Raw genomic sequence first — 24,164 nt, 5'->3', positions numbered from 1 at the left:
AGGGACTGGATGGCCTTTTCCCTAGATTTCCTTCAATTTTTAAAAAAACAATTTTAATTGGGTTTTTTTCTTTACTTATGTTTCAAATGTTATTCACTTTCCTGGTTTCCCCCCTGTGGAATCCTCTTGTTCCATCCTTCCTCCCCCTGCCTCTATGAGAGTGCTCCCCCCCACTCCCTTATGCTCTTCTACCTCTCCTTCCTGGCAAAGAGCAGCCACATTATCAAGCTCTTACTTGATTGAGAGACTCCAACTCAGTGAATAATGTAGCAACCTAAAATGATTCTTGATATCCGCCTGAACTTCCAAATGTGCATATGTACACAATATGTAAAAACCCACCTACATATGTTCATACACATGCCTAAACATATATATGCACATTAAAAACTAGACCAGCATCCCTTCTTTATGTAACCTGCTGCAGCTGTTCCCTGAACCTCCCCTATCTCCCATCATCCCATCCTTCTCCTCATATACCTCATAGTCATATCCCCTTCAGACGCTCCTAAATGTTCCTGCCTCTGGTTACGCTCTCACGTAATTTACAATAAACTTTCTCTTCTTCCATACCTAGGATCAATCCATATTCTTTCCTTTTGACTTTTTTTTTAAATTCACTTATCATGAGATGTTATCGATACTTTTCTTTCCTTGGCTTGCCTTACACCACTCAGCATACTACTCCTAGATTCTGTGCTGATAAAAGAGAAGTAGTATCATGCTTATCTTCTAGAAAATAAGTTTTATGTCACCTTGTCACAAAAAAAACATACTTTTTTCTGGATCTCCTTCCAGCAAAAGTCATTTGTTAAAACCTCCCCAATTGGTGGGTTGGGAGTTTGTGCGCACTTCCTTTCTCCATGTTTGGATTCCATCTGGCTTGAGCTTGCATAACTCCTGTGATTCATATATAACACTGCTCAATTTTGTCAAAAAGGTTCTTGGAGTCCTTTGTCTCCTGTGAACCTTAGAATCAAGTGGTTGGTTTTCCACAAGATCCTTGAGTTCTTGTCTCATTACCACTTAAGATAAAGAGGTACACTTTCTTTCTCTTTCCAACTTTTTCATCTCTGTATGCATTGCCGTTGGAGGTTATCGAAACTGCATTTATTATTACTCATGTATAACTGGAGTTCTGGTCACATATACATGATCTCTGAGGACGTTATCAATAAGAGCATGCTTCTCCATTTTCTTTTGTTTAGGCTTCCAGAGCACATGTAGCATTTCCAGACTTCTTCAGAAATTCCACATCAGAGTGGTGGGCAAAAGAGATTTATGATTTCTACAATGAAAAAATGAAGTTTGATGGCTTGTGGATTGTATGTGAGACTTTAAGATCTATTTTCGTATCGTTTTTTTGTGTTGTGGTTTTGCAAATATAACAATTCAGGTAGAACCTTGAAGTTTAACTCACTCTTTTTGCTGAACATTGTCATACAAAAGGCTGCTAGAATAGACTTCTAAATTTAAATACATATATGTGACTACTACTTCCTGGGTTTTTTCTCTGAGAAAGTAGCCAAAGCAGCCTCTGCTTTTAATTGTGAAAAATACATTAAGCACTCACTTTATTTTACCTACTGCAAAAAATGTTACACTCATGTATCAACAAAGGTAATGCCTTTCAAATGCCTTCCTTATCTTAGAAGAAACTTTACAATTTTGTTACAAATTTTATCAGTATAGTTTTGAGAGAGTATAAAAATCATCTACTTTTCTATTGGTATATATTTAATGCATGAAGATAATACAATTCTTATTCATTTTTTTAAATTGGGATTGATTTCTGCAATGCCTTGAACAAAGATTTCATTGACTCAGTGTTTAAATAAAATTTAACAAACATACCTATAGGATGCAAAAATCCATGATGCATAATATATGATTCAAATCAACATTTATTGAAATGAATACTGAAATATTTGAAGTGGAAGAAATAGTTCATTAATCTGTCCTTGAGAATTAAGCATGGATCCAAAAAAGATACCTTTTCTCAAATGAAGGAAGTCGTTTTGGGGAGTTATTCATGTATCTGTCCGTATGCTCAATTACGGAGACGCTAATCCATGTGCTCAGTAGAAGTGCTACTTGCTGCTTCTCCGCCCTGTGGCTGAGATCACGAATAAAAATGCCTCTTGAAGTTGTTTGCACTGTAAACTATAACTTGTATTTTCAAGCATAAAACAACTGATGTCAGTTTGAAGTAGGGTTGAGGGAGTGGAGGTTCTAAGACACATACTATCATAAATTATATCATGTGGGTATAATATTTAATTCAGTCTTATTTGCATAAATCTACATGAGGAATACAGTATTTTCTGTTTCTCTAGAAATTACAAAAATCCCTTTAAAAATTCTGAGCTAAATGATCCATTTTATGAAATGTTTTATAACTTTTAAATATGAAGTAAACAAAGCACATTCAAAACCTTTTAACCTATTTGTACTCCAACACTTCAAATTAATTAGTATAGTACTCTCTACTTCACAGATAACCCACATGGCCTAAAGAAAATGACAGTACTGATTCAGAATCCTGAATTACGGAATTATAAACTTATGTTACCAAAATATTCTTTTCAACTTGTTATTTTCTCTTTCAGGATATGAATGAGCCTTCCAGTTTCGTAAATGGAACGGTTACTAATAAATGCAGAAATGATACACTAAATTATCCACCTTATTTCCCAGGTATAATTTGATGACTATAATTTTTCATGATATTATATCATTATTGTTGCTCTTTTGTTTATCCTAAAATTTTAATGGTAGGTTATACAGTTCAGTATGTCCAACCTCATGTCCAATATCAAACAACTCTTTTGAAGATAAAAGTAAACTTTTTTTCTGCACTCATCATTCTAACTTAATTTAACTTTTGTTATGGATTTTTAAGAATTTTCTAAATTAAAGTACTTAATTACTTTAACCATTAATAGTTGCTTAGCAATTATTTATGGGAAATCCATGGAAGAAAGTTTATTTTTCTCTGCTACTTGTGGTCTGGTGTCAGCTAGTGTCTGAAAAGACACAGCACACACAAAGTTGGTTGAATACAAGAGCAGCTTTGGTTCTGAGATTTGTACTCTAAGTGGATTATTTGAATGGCAATTACTGAATCAACATTTGTTATTTAGATGACTAAAAGGCAATGGAGATTTTAGCAATGGAGAGATGGGTTAATAGTAGAGTGTCTACTGCTCCTTCAGAGAACAAAGGTTTGACTCGTAGCACCCACCTCAGTAGCTCAGTGCCATCTATGTAACTCACCATCCAGAGGGCCCAGCACTACTCTCTGGCCTCCATGAGCACTTATCTGCATGCACTTGTGCACAGACATAAGAAATAAAAAGTAAATCTTAAAATGTATATGCTACTGACAGTGTATTCATATCTTAGATATTTATAAAAATCAATTTACTCTTCCATAGACCACTACACATATTTAAAATTATTATACACAAAGTACACAAATGGCTAAAATCATTAATTAAATCTTATACCTTTTTCACCCTAACAACATATGAGTAGATGGAATGAACATTTAGTAGAAAATATATGCATTGACTACAGCACCTCAAGCAAACGTAGCTAACTAAGGTGTATGGTATTTCAGAATATTTGTTAGAACAGGTTTTTACATACTCACCATACATAACAAATTGTTGCAAGCTTTGAGCTGTTATTGTGGTCTAATCCTGAGTTCATTAGTATCTAGTTAATTCATGAATTAAAACATTATTTTGTACATCATAAGCATCTTCTCCGTCATTAATAAAACAAATCTGAAAATTCAAATAAATGCATATATAGTGATGAGCTACATGTTTCAAGTCAAGATCTTCAATGTATTTTCTTTGATTTTCACAGAACTCACAAAAAGAGGAGAGGGGCTACATTTCCGAACCATGTGCATGGAAACTGAACATATCCTTAGTGATGGATCATCAGTTTTGCATTACGATGTGCACAATTTATATGGCTGGTCACAAGTAAAACCCACGCTGGAGTAAGTTACGTTCTAATTTTCTCCTCTGCTTTTTTGGTGCAATTGATATTGACAATATCAGCTTCAAGCTTCCACACTTCAAGAGTCTTGTTCAATTTCTTTATATTTCAGTTGTTCTTTGTAAAGTCCTTCTTCATTCATAAATCTTAGGAAAAATTATTTCTCTCATTCAAGAAAGCAGTGATCCACTCTATTTATTATTATATTGTTATTACTGTGTTTTTTCACGTTAGTCCAAAGAATTTTAGGTCATTTTAGTGTCACATGTATGTGTCAGCCTTCTCTGTCTCTCTCTCTGTCTCTCTCTCTGTCTCTCTCTCTGTCTCTCTGTCTCCCCCCCCTCTCTCTCTATATATATATATGTACATACATACACCATATATATAGGCTATATATGTGTGTATCTTGTATGTGTATATTATATATACATATGTGCTACTATATGTATATGTCACATGTATATATAAGTCATATATACATATATATGCTTATCAAAGAGTGAGATAGGTAAGGAAGAACTTGCATGATGAAAGATGAAAAATGAAAAGTGGAAAAAGATGCAGATAGTGCATATTAATGTATCTTTGCATTATATTTTAAACGGAAATATATTTTAATACTCAAAGTCATTAACACTACTCTCTAAGGAGAGGCAAGAAAAGAAAGAGTAATTATAAACACATTTGTAAAATACATTTCCTTGATGAGATTCGACTAGCAATTAATTGCAGAACTAAAGAACAATGATTGCTTTTTTAAGAAAACAAATATACATTAAAGTCTCCCATTTTTTCTATGCTGTTACAGAATGGGTGCTTTAGCAAATAAAGTCTTCAGAGTTATATTTACAAAAGTACGGATAAGTTATAACTGAGTATGAGCTAGAGTGAATTATATATTTAGACTTACATGCTATGTTTGATTAATAACTTAATGTTACTTATTTACTTATTTATTTATTTTACTGCTCATTTTTTATTGTATATTTACTTACATTTTAAATGCTCCCTCCACTCCCGGTTTCCTCTCTGGAATCCCTCTATCCCATTCTCCTTTCTTCTGCCGCTGTTAATGTTATTTATAGATAATTTACATTTGTTGAGATGTTAGGAGAGAAAAATTTCATGTTATCTGTGCATGAAACTATAGTAAATACTAGAACAGAAGAAAAGCATTTGTCATGCTTGGAAGAGTTTTTGTAAACAGTGAGTGAAGTGTTTGCTGTGAGTGCAAACCTGTACCATAAAGTAGATAACATGTTTCCATAAGGTTGTGTCAGAAGAAATATCTAGGACAGGCCTTGTGACACAAGCTTCTCATTTTAGCATCTGCAAGGCAAGTATCTGAGTCTGAGCCCAGACTGGCATATAAAGCAAGTTCCAGTGCAGTAAAGAGTGCACAAACTCTTTCTTAACAAGTAAAGGAACAAAAAGAAATACGTAAGAAACATGAATGATGTAAACACGCAACATGTTTCTTCATTGTACAGTGCATTACAGAAGACCACTGGTCTAAGAGGGATCGTCATCTCTCGGTCCACATATCCCACAGCTGGTCGATGGGGGGGACACTGGCTCGGAGACAATTATGCAAACTGGGAAAATTTGGAGAAATCACTCATTGGTATGTGATGAATATCTTTTATCAGAACTTTTTATAATTTTCAAGAAAATGTTTACCTTGTTTTGTGCTAGATACCATGACTAAATTGCAATAATTAAAATATTAATATTGGTTTTATGAACCAGGAAATTAATAAATGGTCAGTAGTCAGGCAGACATAATAAAGGATGCTTCAGAACGGTCAATGACTGAGGATGACTCAGCTAGTTCATTTGGATAGAATTATCTTTATTCATTTTGGATTGTTTCCAGGTTGAAAAAGCAAGAGATTGCAGAGAGGGTATTCAAAAGCAAAGAAATAAATTAGTATATATTATCTGCTTAATAATAAGAAACATTGAGAGATGTTAATAAAAGTAAACATCCTACTAAAATATTTCTTGACAGTAAATACATGGCAAAAGGCTATAGATTTGAACCGTGAATAGACAACTACCCTTTGGATTCTGGACTTAAACAATATTGACTCATGATAGATTCCTTCAAACCATGCTTAACATATCTTTACCAAAGGGATGAAAATTCTATATATTCAATTTTGTTGAAGTTCTCATTTGTTGTAGTACTTAATAAAAGTAACTGTGATTGTTCTACATGATAAAATAAATGGCTACATATTAGCAAAAAAATTTATTAAAAATAATATCTACCACATAGGCTTATGCCACTATGTTATGTTTATATCTTATTTGTATTTAAATTATGTTATAGTGCTATGATGTTAACCTATATAATCTCTTATTAATGAGAATATCATTAACACTCATAAATACAATAACAATGTTTTATAAGAAAATAATTTATTATGAATATCAAAATATTTCATTTAATTAGAAATGACATACAGAGAAAACAACTTCATAAATAAATGCAAAATACTAAAATAAATGGAAACATCAATGAAAAATTTTATTCTAACTTTTAGGTATGCTGGAATTTAATCTTTTTGGGATACCATATGTAAGTAGATCTGTTCAACTTATATTTGTAGTCTATACCTATTAAGAAACAGTACTTGATATGCATTAAATATAAATATCTTTTAGATTGGAGCAGATATCTGTGGTTTTTTTAACAATTCTGAGTACCACCTCTGTGCTCGTTGGATGCAAGTTGGAGCCTTTTACCCGTATTCAAGAAACCACAACATTCAATTTACGAGAGTATGTAATCACCACGTTTATGTCAATTTTATTTTATTTATTTCTCCTGTGCAGCCTTATGTTGTTTGTTGTTGCTTTAATTATATTTTATTTGACAATGTTACACACAAATACTTCAAATCTCACAATTATGAAGTTGTAGTAAGTCTGGCCTGTAGTGTACCTCGACAGCATGGCTTGATTACAGAACACCCTTGCTACAGCTGGTCATTGAGATCTTTGGAAGCACTTATATCAAACTGGGAAAGAGTTACAAAAAATATTTCAGCTTGAAACTAAGTTGATTAGAAGTATGACACATTTGAAATTATCAATGAAACAGGAAGGTCTAAAAGCAAATATTGAAACAGCAAGTCCAGAAATTGAGAAAGAAGAATATATAGCATGATTCGTAGGAGCAGATTTCTGTGCACTAAGAGTTTTCCTATTTGCATACGATTTTGAGTGGTATGTAAGACATGGATTAATTTAATGAAAACTGTGAACAGTAAGAGGCAATCATATTATAATCATATTATAGGAATAGAGAGCAAATTAGGTCTACATTTTGAAGAAGTTTTAAAGACAAGCAACCTATGGAGAGATATTTTCAAGGACTATGAACATTCTAATAGAAACTTGTTACTAATTTAGGATATTACTACACTGAAAAAAAGAGGTATTTATAAAGTCTGGATAGGGAGTGATTTAAGAAACATTCATGGAGAGTGAATATATATGCTTAAATATTTAAATTATAGTTTAATGTTTCATTATATTATTATGTGATTTACTATGTCGCATTTATATTTAAATATGTTAAAATTAAATAAGTATGAGTTGTGTAGAATATAGTTGAGGGTATGTATGGTAGTTTTTCACCAGAGTGATAATTGTGTAATGGCTTGGATGAGGAGACATGTGAGCAGAGGTCTCAGTAAGGAAAAATTAAATATTTGGAGTAGAAGAATTCCAGATGCAGATTTCTAGATTCAAAAGTCCCTGAGATGCTAATAATTTTGGAAGAAAGATGGGATAGAGAAGTAAGAAGAGATGAAAAAAACCACTTTAAATAAATAATTTCAGAAAAAATAATCCACTTGTTTAAATATGAATTAATAAGACTAAAAATAAGATTCTTTATACACACACACACACACACACACACACACACACACATGAATCAACCGAACAAATATTGAGATTAAGTAATATGGCAATAATAACTAGCTCTCTTTCTACTCAAAAGACTATAAACCACTAAAATAAACTATATATGAGCTAACATAGTATACATAGGTCATGCATATCATAGTAAGTGTTGGGCTAGTGTCATTTCAATCTTTGATTAGTCTAATAGTGCATCTTCCAGGAAGAACACCAGGTTGTCATATCAACTTTCTTACTTCCAAAGTCTAGTAGAGTCATATTCCTCATAAATATGATGTAATTCTAAAAGGCCTTTTGGTGATTACTATTAGCAAACCCAAGAGAAGTGTGTTTTGTAATTATGAGCGAGTATAGTCTGTATTCATGATACAAACTCAAAAGTGTAAGATTCACTGTCCCTTATGTTTTCCTGCCATGAGCAACAACATTTTTTGTAGATTCCTAACATTATACAATTAACATTACTCCTCTGACTTGAAGTGCATATTCTAAAGGAGACTGAAATCCACTCCATGCTAGCATGCACATTTCTCCTCCGCTACTAATAGTATATTCATCCTTTCATTTCACATGAGACTGGATGGTGCTGTGCGAGATTTTCTTATCTCTTTATATATCAGGTCACATTTGTCTAACAAACCATATCCATTCTTTTAGAACTCACAAGCCCACACTGAGTACTACCATAGCTGACAGCATATTTATCATCTTGTAAAATATGAACTATACATTGTATATGTTAACTTATAATAAACCAGGCTTAGGGCTTAACTTATATTATCTTATTAAAATACTAACATTCTTTGACCTTCATTCTTTATATGAAATATAATTAGGACAGCATGGGGGATATTTGCAAACATAGTATATAAAATGTGGCATTATTAATAATTTGCTATTTTACTCTCTAATAATGTATTTGAATGTTGAGATTAAAATAATGAGTGTTTATTTGTACTTTGTTTCAGAGGCAAGATCCTGTTTCCTGGAATGAAACTTTTGCTCAAATGTCAAAGAACGTTCTAGAAATCAGATACACTTTGCTGCCCTATTTCTACACACAGATGCATGAAGCTCATGTTCATGGTGGAACTGTCATCAGACCCTTAATGCATGAGTAAGTGTGAATTTTACTTTATCTTCAACTTGTGTCTGAGCCATCCCTCCGGCCCGTTTGTATTTCTTACCTTCGAGACTTTGATTATGGATTCTGAACAGTTTCTTTGTTGAGCTGAGAGTGCTACAGCTTTTGTTCCTCAGGGAGATGAGTGAGGGCTAAACCCAGAGACCACTACACCAATGAGTTTTGTTGCTAATGAAACAAAAGCAAAACTAACCCCAAATGTTTAATTCATTTAGCATAACATTGACCAGTGACTGTTTCCTAATATGTAACATTTTTTACTATGGTCATTTAATTTCAGTATTAGAAACCAACTTACACATGGAAGAATCTTTAATGACATAATGGCATGTCAGCCAATAGGAAGAGCTTTAAGATAGACAATATTTACTATGTCCCCTGAAATTTTTCTTCATCTTGTGGAAATCACCTTGCTTCAGATTATAGGCATAAACCTACAATCTTGTCTTAAAAACATTTCTTTTTTTTTTTACAACTTTATTTTACAAAGCAAAGATAAATGTACAGATTTTAAACATTTTTTGCTTAAAATTATACAATTTTTTGTCAGTACTTTTTTTTCAGATTTTAACATAATTTTTACATAAAACTGTATGAATATATTTTTTAGTCAGTACTTGATTTTTTTCAAGGTTTGAGTGTATGCCTTGAAAACTTAATAGTTATAATGAGCGAAAGTACATGTAAAACAAAATGAAACATGGAAATAGTTAAAGTTTTCTTGTTTTGTAAATATTTTTTTGTTTTGTTTTGTTTTCTTTATTTCTTGGACTTCAAACAGTCTGTGGGTTATTGCTGGGGGAGTGCAAGCCTCTGGGGTTAGGATCCCACTATCAGTGACTTCATATTATGTCTGTTCTTTTGTGACTGGGTTATCTCACTCAGGATGATGTTCTCTAGATGTAGCCATTTTCTTAAGATTTGGTTAAGTCATTGTTTCTGGTGGCTGAGTAGTATTCCATTGTGTATATGTACCACAATTTTTGTATCCATTCATCTTCTGAAGGACATCTGGTTTCCTTCCAGCTTCTGGCTATTATAAATAGAGCCGCTATGAACATTGTGGTGCATGTATCTTTGTTGTGTATTGAAGTGTCTCTGGGGTATATGCCCAGAAGTGGAATAGCTGGGTCTTCAGGTAGTACTATATCCAATTTTCTGAGGTATCACCAGACTGATTTCCAGAGAGGTTGTATTAGCTTGCAACCCCACCAACAGTGGAGAAGTGTTCCTATTTCTCTGCAGCCTCGCCAGCATCTGCTGTCATCTGAGGTTTGGATCTTGGCCAATCTGACTGGTGTGAGGTGGAATCTCAGGGATGTTTTGATTTGCATTTCCCTGATGGCTAAGGATGTCGAGCACTTCCTCAGATGTTTTTCGGCCATTCGGTGTTCCTAAACTGAAAATGATTTGTTTAGCTCTGTACCCCATTTTTTAATGGGGTTATTTGATTCTCTGGTGTCTAGTTTTTTGAGTTCCTTGTACACCTTGGATAATAGGCCTCTATCTGATGTGGTGTTGGTAAAGATCTTTTCCCATTCTGTTGGTTGCCGTTTTGTTTTCTTGACGATGTCCTTAGCCCTACAGAAACTTTGCAATCTCATTAAGTCCCATTTGTTAATCTTTGACCTTAGAGCTTGAGCCATTGGTGTTTTGTTCAGGAAATTTTCTCCTGTGCCTATGTGTTCTAAGGTTTTCCCTACTTTCTCATCTAATAGTTTCAGTGTATCTGATTTAATGTGGAGATCTTTGATCTTACACTTGAGCTTTGTACAAGGAGATAAGAAAGGGTCTATTTTCATTCTTTTGCATGCTGAGTGCCAGTTGGACCAGCACCATTTGTTGAATAGGCTGTTTTTTTTCCATTGAATGTTTACTGCTCCTTTGTCAAAAATCAGGTGACCATATACATGAGGGCTCATTTCTGGATCTTCTATTCTATTCCATTGATCCACATGCCTATTTCTGTACCAGTGCCATGCAGTTTTCAGCACAATTGCCTTGTAATATAGCTTGAGGAAAGGGATAGTGTTTCCCACAGATGTTTTTTTTTGTTGTTGAGGATGGATTTCGCTATTCTAGGTCTTTTGTTATTCCATATGAAATTGCACATTGATCTTTCAAATTCCATGAAGAACTGGGTTGGAATTTTGATGGGGATTGCATTGAATCTGTAGATTGCTTTTGGTAAAATGGCCATTTTTAAGATGTTGATCTTTCCAATCCATTAGCATGGGAGATCTTTCCATTTTCTGAGATCCTCCTCAATTTCTTTCTTTAGAGGTTTGAAGTTCTTGTCATACAGGTCCTTCACTTGCTTAGTTCGAGTCACACCAAGGTATTTAATAATTTTTGTGACGATTGTGAAGGGCACCTTTTCCCTAATTTCTTTCTCCACATGTTTGTCCATTGAGTATAGGAAGGCTACTGATTTGTATGAGTTAATTTTGTATCCAGCCACTTTGCTGAACTTGTTTATCAGCTGTAGGAGTTCCCTGGTGGAATTTTTGGGGTCACACAAGTACACTATCATGTCAGCGGCAAAGAGTGATGTTTTTATCTCTTCCTTTCCGATTTGTATCCCCTTGATCTCCTTTTGCTGTCTAATTGCTTCAGCCAGGACTTCCAGTACTATGTTGAATAGGTAGGCTGAGAGTGGGCAGCCTTGTCAAGTCCCTGATTTTAGTGGGATTGCTTCAAGTTTCTCGCCATTAAGTTTGATGTTGGCTGTTGGTTTGCTGTATATTGCTTTTATTATGTTTAAGTATGGGCCTTGGATTCATGTTCTTTCCAGGACATTTAACATGAAGGGGTGTTGGATTTTGTCGAATGTTATCTCAGCGTCTAGTGATATGACCATGTGATTTTGGTCTTTGAGTTTGTTTATATGGTGGATTACGTTGACAGATTTCCTTATGTTAAAACATCCCTGCATCCCAGGGATGAAGCCTACTTAGTCATGATGAATTATGGTTTTGATGTGTTCTTGGATTCGGTTTGCAAGGATTTTGTTGAGTATTTTTGCATCAATGTTCATAAGTGAGATTGGTCTGAAGTTCTCTTTCCTTGTAGGGTCTTTCTGTGGTTTAGGTACGAGGGTTATTGTAGCCTCAAAAAATGAGTTGTGTAATATTCCATCTGATTCTATCTTTTGGAATAGTTTGGCAAGTATTGGTGTTATATCCTCAATAAAAGTCTGATAAAATTCTGCACTGAACCCGTCTGGACCTGGGCTTTTTTTGGTTGGGAGGCTTTTGATGACTTCTTCTATTTCTTTATGTGTTATAGGGTTATTTATATAGTTTACTTGGTACTGGTTTAACTTTGGGACCTTGTATCTGTCTAGGAATTCATCCATTTCCTCCAGATTTTCCAATTTTGTGGAGTATAAGTTTTTGTAGTAGGATCTGATGATTTCTTGAATTTCCTCAGTTTCAGTTGTTATGTCCCCACTTTCCTTTCTGATTTTGTTAATTTGGATACTCTCTCTTTGCCCTCTAGTTAGTCTGGCTAGGGGTTTATCAATCTTGTTGATTTTCTCAAAGAACCAACTCTTTGTTTTGCTGATTTTTTCAATTGTTCTTTTTGTTTCTATTTGGTCTATTTCTGCCCTAATTTTGATTATTTCTTGCCGTCTACTCTTTTTGGGTATATCTGCTTCCTTTTGTTCTAGGGCTTTTAACTGTGCTGTCAGGTTGCTGATGTTAGCTCTCTCCAGGTTCTTTTTGGAAGCACTTAGGGCTATGAGTTTTCCTCTCAATACTGCTTTCATTGCATCCCATAGGTTTGGGTATGTTGTGTTTTCGTTTTCATTGAATTCTAGAAAGTCCTTAATTTCTTTCTTTATTTCTTCTTTGACCCTGCTATCCTTTAACAGAGCATTGTTTAGTTTCCATGTGTATGTGGGCATTTTGTTGTCGTTGTTGTTGTTAAAGCCCAGCCTTAGACCATGGTGATCTGAGAGGATGCATGGGAGTATTTCAATCTTCTTATATCGATGGAGGCTCGTTCTGTGTCTAATTATGTGGTCAATTTTTGAGAAGGTGCCATGCGGTGGTGAGAAGAAGTTGTATTCTTTTACTTTGGGATAGTATGTTCTGTATATATCTATTAATTCTAGTTGGTTCAAAGTTTCTGCTAGTTTTGCAGTGTCCTTGTTCAGTTTCTGTTTCCCTGATCTGTCCATTGGTGAGAGTGGGGTATTAAAGTCTCCCACTAATATTGTGTGGGGTGAAATGTATTTTTTGAGCTTTAGTAGGGTTTCTTTTATGAATGTAGGTGATTTTTTATTTGGAGCATATATGTTAAAGATTGAGAGTTCCTCCTGACAGATTTCTCCAGTAATGAGTAAAAAGTGTCCTTCCTTAACTTTTTTGATAACTTTTGGTTGGAAATTTACTTTATTCGATATTAGAATAGCCACTCCAGCTTGCTTCTTGGGGCTGTTTGCTTGGAAGTTTTTTTCCCACCCTTTTACTCTGAGATAGTGTCTTTCTCTGACTCTGAGATGAGTTTCCTGTATGCAGCAAAAGGCTGGATTTTGTTTTTCTATCCAGTCTGATAGTCTATGTCTCTTTATTGGGGAGTTGAGACCATTTATGTTAATAGATATCAAGGAATAGTTGTTTCTGTTTCCTGCCATTATTGCTTTTTTGGGTTGAGTTGTGTCTGTGTTATTTTCTTCTTTTAGTTTTCTTGTTTAGGAGTTTTCTTGTTTTTACTAGGCTGTATTTTCCCTCCTTGTATTGGGTTTTCCACCTATAATTCGTTGTAGTGCTGTGTTTGTGGTCAGATATTGTGTGAATTTTGATTTGTCTTGAAATATCTTCGTCTCTCCATCTATGGTGATTGATAGTTTTGCTGGGTATAGCAGCTTGGGCTGGCACTTGTGCTCTCTTAAGGAGTGCATGATGTCTGTCCAGGCTCTTCTAGCTTTCATAGTCTCTGTTGAGAAATCGGGTGTGAGTCTGATTGGTCTGCCTTTATATGTTACCTGACCTTTTTCCCTTACTGCTTTTAGTATTCTTTCTTTACTTTGGTCACTTGATGTTTTTACTCTTATGTGTCAGGAGGTATTTCTTTTCTGGTCCAACCTATTTGGAATTCTGAAGGCTTCTTTTATGCTCATGGTCATCTCATTCTTGAGGGTAGGGAAGTTTTCTTCTATGATTTTGTTGAAGATATTTGCTGTGCCTCTTAGTTGATACTCTTCTCCCTCTTCTATTCCTATTATCCTTAGGTTCGGTCTTCTCATTGTGTCTTGGATTTCATGGACATTTTGGGTTAGGAGCTTTTTGTTTTTTGCATCTTCTCTGGCTGTTTTGTCTATGTTTGCAATGTTGTCTTCTGCCCCCGAGATTCTCTCATCGATCTCTTATAATCTGTTGGAAATGCTTGCTTCTGTGACTCCTGATTTCTTTTTTTGGTGTTCTGACTTTAGGGTTATCTCTTTTAGTGTTTTCTTTATTGTGTCAATTTCTGTTTTAATTTCCCTCTTCCATTCCTTTATTTCTTTGGTTCTGTTTTCCTCTAGTTCTTTGAGTTCTTTGAGTGTTTTTCTTGTTTCTTCTTTAAAAGCTTCTGAATCTTTTTGCTTTTCCTCCCTTTCTTGTTTAAGTATTTCTATCAGCACCTTGAAGTATGATTTCAGGTCTGTGTCTTCTTTTTTGGAGTGTTTGGAATTCCGATGTTTGCTATTATGGGAGAGCTGGGTTCTGGTGTTGCTAGATTATCTTAGTTTCCTTGGGATATACTCTTTCTCTTTCCTCTTGCCATTTTGTTGTCAGTGATATGTTCTTGCCTTTCCCTTGTATCTGGTCTGTGTCCCTGGTACACTTTCCATGTGCACTCCGCAGAGATCTCTCTTCTCCCCGGCAGCCCAGGTTCCGGGTGGCAGCTGGGCCAGGCTCAGCTCTGCGTCCTGAAGTCGCCTCTGGGTGGAAACAGAAGTTCTAATTTTTTGTTCCCAATCGCAGTTGCTCAGCCTCTATGATCCAGGCGCCGTTCCTGCTGGCAGCTGGGCCAGGCTCCTCTCTGCATCCTGAAGTCGCCTCCGGGTGGAAACAGAAGTTCTAATTTTCTGTTCCCAATCGCTGGATTGGGCAAGGCAGGGCAGGGCAAGTTAGCATGTACACTTTTCATGTGCACTCCGCAGAGATCTCTCTGCTCCCCTGCAGCCTAGGTCTCCCACTCACCAGTTGCTCAGCCTCTATTTAAAAACATTTCTATTAAAAATTTTAAAAAGTCCAGGCAGTGAACTTCTTACAGATTTTTTTTTACACTCTGTCCCTTATTGCTGCTTTCAATTTTGTTATTTTCTAGACAAAGTGAATATTTAAGTAACTGTATCAACTCTCCTCTGTAAACCCTCCTCCACAGTGACTTGTTATTAAATATTGCAAATATTTCTTCACAATCTTTTTCATCAGAATATTTCAACATGGTTTGGTTTTACTCATTATGTTTGTACTGTGGCTTTTTATAGTAGATATTTTTGATCATGGTTTTCAGTTAAATCTAAACAATAATAAGATCAAAAAATGACAGCAAACTAGGATCTCAATAAACATTTTATGTTGTTCAGAAAGAATTAAATCCTGTGGTCTAATCGAATACTTTGTGATACTTTTGTCAAGGTTCTTTGATGATAAGGAAACATGGGAAATATACAAGCAGTTCCTGTGGGGTCCAGCTTTCATGGTGACTCCTGTCATTGAAGCTGTAAGTATAATCTTGGATTGTGGTCTCTAGATGATATACTTTTATTTCATATTATTTTAATGACTTTCTTTTTTAATTCCAGTTCAGGACTGATGTAAATGGCTATGTTCCTAATGCTCGGTGGTTTGACTACTACACAGTAAGTTTCAGAAGAATTTTGGAAAGTTAACTAAACACACACACACACACATATATATGTTTGTGTGTGCACATATGCATTGATTATTTATTCATATAATTTATGTATCTGTTTATTTTTTACCTAAAAATTCTGAATTATTTATGTGCTGTTAATTATACTTGAATTAGACTAACATACCATGGTACAATTAATTGACCATGCTCTACTGAGTTATGCAGTCATTGATTTGTTTTGGCAAATAAGCATAGAAATGTATACTATAGGACGAAGTTCTGTTGCCTCTTTGGCTATACAAAAGTGATCATTAAGAATAATGAAGGTCTTCATTCTTCATGACCTTGTAAAATCCACACTTCCTATGTAGAGGAAAACCGAAAACAAATGACATGTGAGAATGAAAGTGTAACCAGGACTTTAGATGAGATACACCTTAAATGAGATACACTTTAAATGAGATACACTTTAAATGAGATTTTTTTAAAAAAAAAATGTGTGTTTTATTCAATTTTCAGTAGAAAACTGTGCCATTTGAATTCAAAAGTGTGCTTTCTTACACCTTCCATTACTGATTATGTCATTTCTCACCCTCCCCCATCTTCTCATTACCAGGGTGAAGACATAAAGGTTAGAGGAAGACATCATAAGTTTGCAGCTCCTTTTGATACAATAAATCTACATGTCCGTGGAGGTTACATTCTACCATGTAAAGAACCCGCACTGAACACACATCTCAGGTAGGTAAACTGTTTCTAAAACTGTGATTACATTTTCTAAGATATCTGCCTCTAAAATTCAGTAGTTAGAAATGTCTGAGCTTTTTCCCCACAATCATTCTGTACTATTTAGTTATAAACAAAAGGCATGGCAGAAAATGAGATATTGATAAACTTCTGTTTACCTTGCACCCTAGTGTAGGATCACAGAAAGCCATCCTGGTAGATTTCACACTCAAAGATTTGAGTCAGCTGAGCATCCACTGATCTAGGGGAGTTGCATATTTTGTTGTGAGATGTGACAAAATAGAAAGGGGCCGTTTTCTCCTCTATATTATCATGAAGAGTAAACATAGTAATCATGATAGTAACTAATTCTGTCTTCCAACATCACCTACCTAAACTTTTCTTTTAAAATGCAATCACAAAAGGGAGAAGCTGCTATTGTCTCTCCAAGTGCAATCAGGATAAATGTTGAGGATGCATGGGAAAATTGTCTTTCAGTGAAGCATCTTTTCTAAATGCAAACTAAACTTTCATGAACTCTGCATGAATCGTGCGTAAGGATTCACAAATGAATTTCTTGTCTCCTGAGGCTTAAGTGAGGCCATCATCTCTTTTGTATTTTTAACTGTCACATGGAAGTAATGGTACTTATTAAAAATATTCTTTTTGAGGCAGGGTCTCAAATAGTTTAAACAGCTTTTGAACTTCTTAAGTAGTAAAAGATGGCCTTGAGTTTTGGTCTCCCTGTCTCTGCTTCCTGGGTGCTGCTGGGATTTCAGGAGTTCTCTGCCTGGTTTCGAACATGCAGTCTTAGGGCTCACACCATGAGAACATGCTGGAAAAGCTGTATAACTGAGCTACATCCCCAGACCTGAACACAGTATCTTTTAAGACTCTCTGGCACAGAGATGTGAATCGTAGAAAAGCAAGAGGATGGTACAGAGGTTTCAATGTCTTTGCCGTTGTCATAGTCTATCACAAGCAGCTGCACCGTACTTGATGAACTGTATGGACACACCGTAGTTTATAACAGGGCTCATGACTGTTCTTTGTTAATCTGTGGTTAGCAGTGAATAACATCCCATCGATCACATCCATTATTTCGAACAGCTTTGTTTTCTATCCCACTAATGCCACGGAGCCTATAGCAATCATGGAGCCTTTGCCATTCAGCATTGGCAGCTCATAGAGTGACATGTTTTCGGAACTACCGGGCATGTAGCCTTTTCAGTGCCATTTTCCTTCATTTAATACTACATGTATGTAGTTCTTCCACCTATAATGTTAATATGAACTTACTGAAAAATTGACCTGTAAAATACTGGATGTGTTAAGAAACTTGAGAATAGGATGCATTTCAATACCTGTGATAGTCATATCAAGACAGATATTTTGTTAAAGAAACATTTAAAAAAAAAAAAACTGAGGCTGTCAAACCAAGTTACTTCTCACACACTGTTACAGAGTGAGCTGTGCTTGATTAATAAGTAGACTTCTGTAACCATGAACTGTGAGCCATTATAAATTGAAAGGATGAACTTTGAAGTATATGGTTATTCTTTGCATTACTATTAATACGTAATTATCATTGAATGTTTTACATGTCAAATGTGAAGAAATTTTACACTGACGATATTACCAATTGTATTACTCGGGCTGAGACTACAGACCAATTGTGGAAAATTGGACATACATGTGTCTGGTGCTGGTGTATGAGAGAGGAATAGAAGGGAGAGGGAGTGTAGGAGGATAGGAGGGAAATTGATTAAAATCGTGATGCATAAAAATAAGAGTATCTGTAAACCTAATGTTTTCAGTTACTATGAATGAGTCCTCTTCTGAATAATGGTGGCAGGTGAACTCTTAAAGCTAAATGACATTTGAGATATTTTACATTGAATATGTTGACTTTCCTTACTGTGTGTCATTCATTCATTTTACAGAAGTAAACCTCATTTTCTCTGTTTGGATGTTTAACTTCCATTACAATTCATATTCTTCCGTGACTATCACACTATAAAATATCCTTCTCTGAAAACATATAATTCCATTTTTTTGTAGTCGACAGAATTACATGAAGCTCATTGTTGCTGCAGATGACAATCAGATGGCACAAGGAACTCTGTTCTGGGATGATGGAGACTCTATCGGTAAGTCTTCCATTCAGATAAGTGTAACTGACAGCTGTTGAGATAACTGTTTGTGCACTGTGTAAAGGTTGTTTGTGTGTTACTCAAATGTTGATTCCTACCTTCAAGAGAGCTGAGTACTGGCTGCACCTTGCTGTTGTTATTTTTTATGCATCATCATCTGCCTGTGTAGTTTGCAAACATTCTTTACCACCATCTTCTGAAGGGTTTAATAACGATCAGACTGCATCAGACATGACATGAAGGGAAAGGCAGGACTTTTGGGCACAGCTGGGTTCTCTGGGAAAGAATCAGGTGTGGATGTTTGTGTGTATGAATGTGTGTGTGTGTGTGTGTGTGTGTATGTGTGTGTGTGTTTGTGTTTGTGTGTGTGTGTGTGAGAGGGGGGGGAACAGAGAGAGAGGGAAAGAGTGAGAGAGGGAAAGAGAGAGAGAAACAGAGAAACAGAGAGATAGCATGTATGTAAGAGTATGTGTGTTTGTGAATGTGTGTGTGAATATATGTATGTGTGAGAGCATTGTGTATGTGTGTCTGTGTGAGAGTGTGTGTGTGAGTGTGTGTGTGTGTCTCTGAGAGAGAGAGAGAGAACATGTGTGTGAGATTATTTGTGTTTGTGAATGTGTATATATATATATGTATGTGTGAGAGCATTGTGTATGTTTGTGTGTGTGAGAAGGTGTGTGTGTGTGTGTGTAGGAACATGTGTGTTAGTGTGTGTGAGTATGTGAGCATGTGTGTGTGAGAGAGCATGTGTGTGAGTGTGTATGAGTGAGTATGTGTGTTTCTCCATCTGGACAAGAAGGTGGAATGAATCTGTGCTGGCACTGATTATGTCAGAGTGGTAATGGGCCTTAGTACAGAATGTGGAATGAAATAGGGTAATTTAAGCAATACCAGTTAGCAGAGAGAGAGAGCCATTAAAGGCCTATGCAAAATAAATAATACTAAGTCCCTGGGTTATCATTGGGAAGCTGGTAAGTCAGGTTGAGCCAGGTGAGTGATAGACAGTATGCAAATATTCTTAAATTACACAGTGTCTTCTATTGTACTTTGAAAGTTGAACATGAGGCTAGTCATATCATTTAATATTCAAATAGTGTAATAATTCCTGGAAACACTGCACATAAAAGTTTCAAAAGTAAAAGTCAATTTCCCTCCCTTACTATGAAGACATTTAGACATAGCTTACCTTCAGCAGAAGGTAGCCAAGTGATGTTTACCTGATAGGCCAGTGAACCAAGCATGCTACATTCCATGTGTCATCATCAATACAGAAGCATATTCTAAAATCAGAAATTAGTTCATGATCTTTATTTACTATTGATTTTGCTTATCCTTTTAACATTCAATGTGTTGCTATTGTTTTATTTTTATCTTACTATGAAAAAACTATCTTAATGCTAAATTGATTGTTACTTTGTTGATGGTATCTCAACATAAATAGATAAGCCTCTCACCATATATGTTTTTCTCCCCATTGTATTGCTAAAGGTGTTATTAAGAGAACATAATCTGAGAGTTGGGAAAATTACTCAACTAGTCAGGTTCTTGCCTTGAGAACAGGAGAATCTGATATCTGTGGCAACAAAATGTACCCCTTGGGGATTTTTCTTTGCTTTTTGTTTTGTTTTGTTTTTGCCTTTTACCAAATAATGGTAGTGTGCCCATGTAATCCTAGACTGGGAAATTAGAGGCAATTTAAATTCTCACATGAGGTGTAAGTGATGTAGTGTGTGGTCTATGTAACAAATTCTGAGAGAGTGCAAGAAGCAGTCTCAAAAAAGCAAACAGTTGGAATTGCCCACCTTTCACACACACATGAACATAAATACATGCTTGCACACATACATGTATGCATACCTAAATGAAAATCAAAATGTCTGTGTGAAAACATAGCAAGAAATGTTTATAACATATTATCAGTTTTGGAATCAGCAAAATTATCAGCAAGTAAATTTTTGTACGAGTAATGATGAAAGAAGAACGTAACTTGCACAGTTTTCCATGTGTGGTGGGAAGGGGAATTCGAAGACAACAGGTTTCTACACTGTGCTGGTTCATGTTTCCATCACGTATATGACTTTACTTTTTTTTTTTAACTATCCTATCAATCCTTAGTTTTCCTATAGATACAAGAAAAATAATTTTTTAAAGTTTGATCATTTTTTGTCTTTTGACAAATTTTCTAGCTGTACAATGAGAATAACCATAATAATGATTCTTATGATAATGGCAATGGATGTCTCCTTTATTATTTCTGTTATTGTACTTAAATAAAATACACTTACAATTACTAGCAAACCAAATTGTCATTATGATAAGATGGGCTTTAGATAAAGTCATGGGGATAGCATTTTTATTTGTTTTGTGTATTTGTTTGACTTAATGGTGAAGTGCATTAATAGACTATGATATCATTTTTGCCTGAGAAGAAAAGTGTGCTACAAGTTAACATTGTTCCTTGATAAGAAAATCACCTAACATCTTTTTTTCCTCTCTCTCCAGACACTTATGAAAATGATCTATACAACTTGATACAATTCAACTTAAATCAGGTGTGTAATATTTTCTATAATAAATTTTACTAGATAATGTATGGAGTTTTATTTCCAGTTCCCTATATAAGGTACACTATGTACTATACGTGAAACATTTCTTTGCTATCCAATCAGATTCATGCTAGTTCACAGCTAGGTATTTAATGACTGTTGACTTGTATTTTCAATGGAGACTTGATTTTTGCTTTCTGCGGGATTTTTTTTTGTCTTTATAGACAACATTAACAAGTACTGTATTAAAATATGGGTATGAGAACAAAAATGAGATGAATCTTGGAACCATCGTTGTATGGGGTAAAGGAAAGTCCACTATCAATAACGTAAATCTCATTTATGGCGGAAATGAACAACAGGCAAAATTTAATCACGATGAAGCTAAGGAGGTGAGTGATTTAAAAATGTGTTTACTCAAGCATTCCTCTGAACAACATCTAGATAATTTCTCATGGCCTTTGCCAGGACTAAAGGAACAGTATTACAAATAAACTCTGGTGTTGGCCAGTTACTGAATTTTGTTATGTTCATATATTTATGTGTTAATATCCTTAGTAAATTTTCATAAAACAATTTAATAGCAGCCATTTTACAATTTCTCTTATACAAAATAAGCAATATTAATTTAGATTATAATTCCAAATTGCTATCACCTGAAACAGTTCCTCAAATAATATTTTAATAATAGGATTTACATGTGACCATCACATATACATATACAGAAAGCCTCTGGAATTGTTTCTAAATTAATGTATCTCTGTTTAGGAGAATGAATTTTGTCATGAGAAAGAATAGAGAATCTGAGCCAGGCATCAGAATTCTTGGGTCAGAACAGCAACACCAACCCATAATCGCTTTTAATTCTCAACTTTAGTTATAGATCTTTCCTCAAATTTGGTAAATATGTACACATATAAAACCTTTAAGTTCCTTCTCTTTTTTTTTTCAACTCTACTAATACTGATATCAGAATTTCATTTCTCTCTTTTTTTGTTGGTTATTTTATGTTTTTACATTTTCAATGTTATATCATTTCTGGGTTCTCCCTATTCACCCCCCTCGCCCTGCTTCTATGAGGATGCTCCCACTCCCACATCTATACCATGGCATTCCCATACACTGGGAAAAGGAGCCGTCACAAGAACAAGGTCTTCTCCTCCTATTGATGCCAGACAATGCCATCCTCTGCTACATATGCACTGGAGCCATGGGTCTGTCCATGTGTGCTCTTTGGTTGGTAGTTTACTCACTGGGAGTCTGCAGGTTCTGGTTGGTTGATATTATTGTTCTTCCTACGGGGTTGAAATCCCATTAAGGTCCTTCAGTCCTTATTCTAACTCCTCCACTGGGGTCTCCGTGTGTGAAGGGATGGTATTAAGCATCCTCATCTGTTTCAGTAAGGCTCTGGCTGAATTTCTCAGGAGACATTCATATCAGGTTACTGACTGCAAGCACTTCTTGGCAACAGCAATAGTGACTGGGTTTGGTGGCCTCATATGTGATGGATCCCCAGGTGGATCAGTTTGTGGATGGCCTTTCCTTCAGTCTCTGTTCAATGCTTTGTTTCCATATTTTTCCAGTGATTATTTTCTACTCATCCTAAGAAACTGAAGCATCCACATTTTGGTCTTTCTTCTTCTTGAGTTTCAACTTGTCTGTAAATTGTATCTTGGATATTCTGAGTATTTTGGGCTAATATCCACTTATCAGTGAGTGCATACTAGGTGTTCTTTTATGACTAGGTTTCCTCACTCGGGATGATATTTTCTAGCTCCGTCCATTTCCCTGAAAATTTCATGAGTCATTGTTTTTAATAACTGAATAGTACTACATTATGTAAATTTACCTCATTTTCTGTATCTATTCCTCTGTTGAAGGACAGTTGGGTTCTTTCCAGCTTCTGACTATTATAAATAAGGCTTCCATGAACATGGTGTGGCAAGTGCCCTTTTTATATATTAGAGCATCCTTTGGGTATATGTCCAAGAGTGGAATAGCTGGGGGCTCGGGTAGTAGTATATCCAATTTTCTAAAGAACCACCAGACTGATTTGCACAGTGGTTGTACCAGCTTGCAATCCCACCAACAATGGAGGAGTGTTTCTCTCTGTCCACATCCTGGTCAGCATCTGCTATCACCTGAGTTTTTAAATTATACATTCTGACAGGTGTAAACTGTAGGCTAAATTAACCCCACTTAATCACACATAAAACAAAGAACATGAATGAATACCAACATTAAAATAAGGTGATGCTACATGTGCTTAAGTACAGATAAACTGAAATGAAGACAGTGTTTGTTAAAAATGAATGACAAGAAAAATATAGTTACATGTAAGCGATTCATTTCAACCCTTTCTGTTTTTAGATACTAACAATTGACCTGAAAAATCTGCAAGTAACTCTTGATAAACCAATGCAAATCACCTGGTCATGAAGATCTACATCAGTTTAAGTTCCTGAGGAGGAATTGATATCAGGTCCATGGTTCTACTTCCTACTTTCTTAATACAGAATTATCATACTCCTTGACTAAATATTTCTCCACTCTCTGCATCAAAAGAAGTGCTAGCTTGCTCTACGAATGCATCCTGGGTGCAACTGCTCAGCAGGTTTAACAGAACTTGATTCACTAAAATACCATTCAAGCAACAGCTGAACCTGTAAACTTGTATGCATGTAACTAGAATATGATTAATGGGAGTGATTTGTAAATTAGCAAAATTTTTGTAACTATAAATTATATATAATAATATATTCAATTGTGTAGACTAAACTTATTTAACAA

At 35.2% G+C, this 24,164-nt stretch overlaps 1 protein-coding gene across 1 annotated transcript in view; it reads left to right on the top strand.

The window, feature by feature from the left end:
- SI (sucrase-isomaltase) overlaps positions 1-23,813 on the top strand; it is a gene marked incomplete at both ends in the record, with an annotated part of 72,281 nt that extends 48,468 nt beyond the window's left edge. The window contains 14 exons of the mRNA XM_080915776.1: positions 1,209-1,325; positions 2,610-2,697; positions 3,877-4,015; positions 5,505-5,638; positions 6,564-6,598; positions 6,685-6,801; positions 8,919-9,067; positions 15,730-15,814; positions 15,897-15,953; positions 16,566-16,690; positions 18,737-18,825; positions 21,331-21,380; positions 21,599-21,766; positions 23,745-23,813. Of these exons, the coding sequence (XP_080771902.1) occupies positions 1,209-1,325; positions 2,610-2,697; positions 3,877-4,015; positions 5,505-5,638; positions 6,564-6,598; positions 6,685-6,801; positions 8,919-9,067; positions 15,730-15,814; positions 15,897-15,953; positions 16,566-16,690; positions 18,737-18,825; positions 21,331-21,380; positions 21,599-21,766; positions 23,745-23,813 (1,422 nt within the window). The remainder of the gene's footprint in view (positions 1-1,208; positions 1,326-2,609; positions 2,698-3,876; positions 4,016-5,504; positions 5,639-6,563; positions 6,599-6,684; positions 6,802-8,918; positions 9,068-15,729; positions 15,815-15,896; positions 15,954-16,565; positions 16,691-18,736; positions 18,826-21,330; positions 21,381-21,598; positions 21,767-23,744) is intronic.
- Between the last annotated feature and the right edge of the window lie 351 nt (positions 23,814-24,164).

This window comes from Micromys minutus (assembly GCF_963924665.1).
Source record: "Micromys minutus genome assembly, chromosome: 4".
NCBI lineage: Eukaryota > Metazoa > Chordata > Mammalia > Rodentia > Muridae > Micromys > Micromys minutus.
This window is presented reverse-complemented; position numbering and strand designations above follow the sequence as displayed.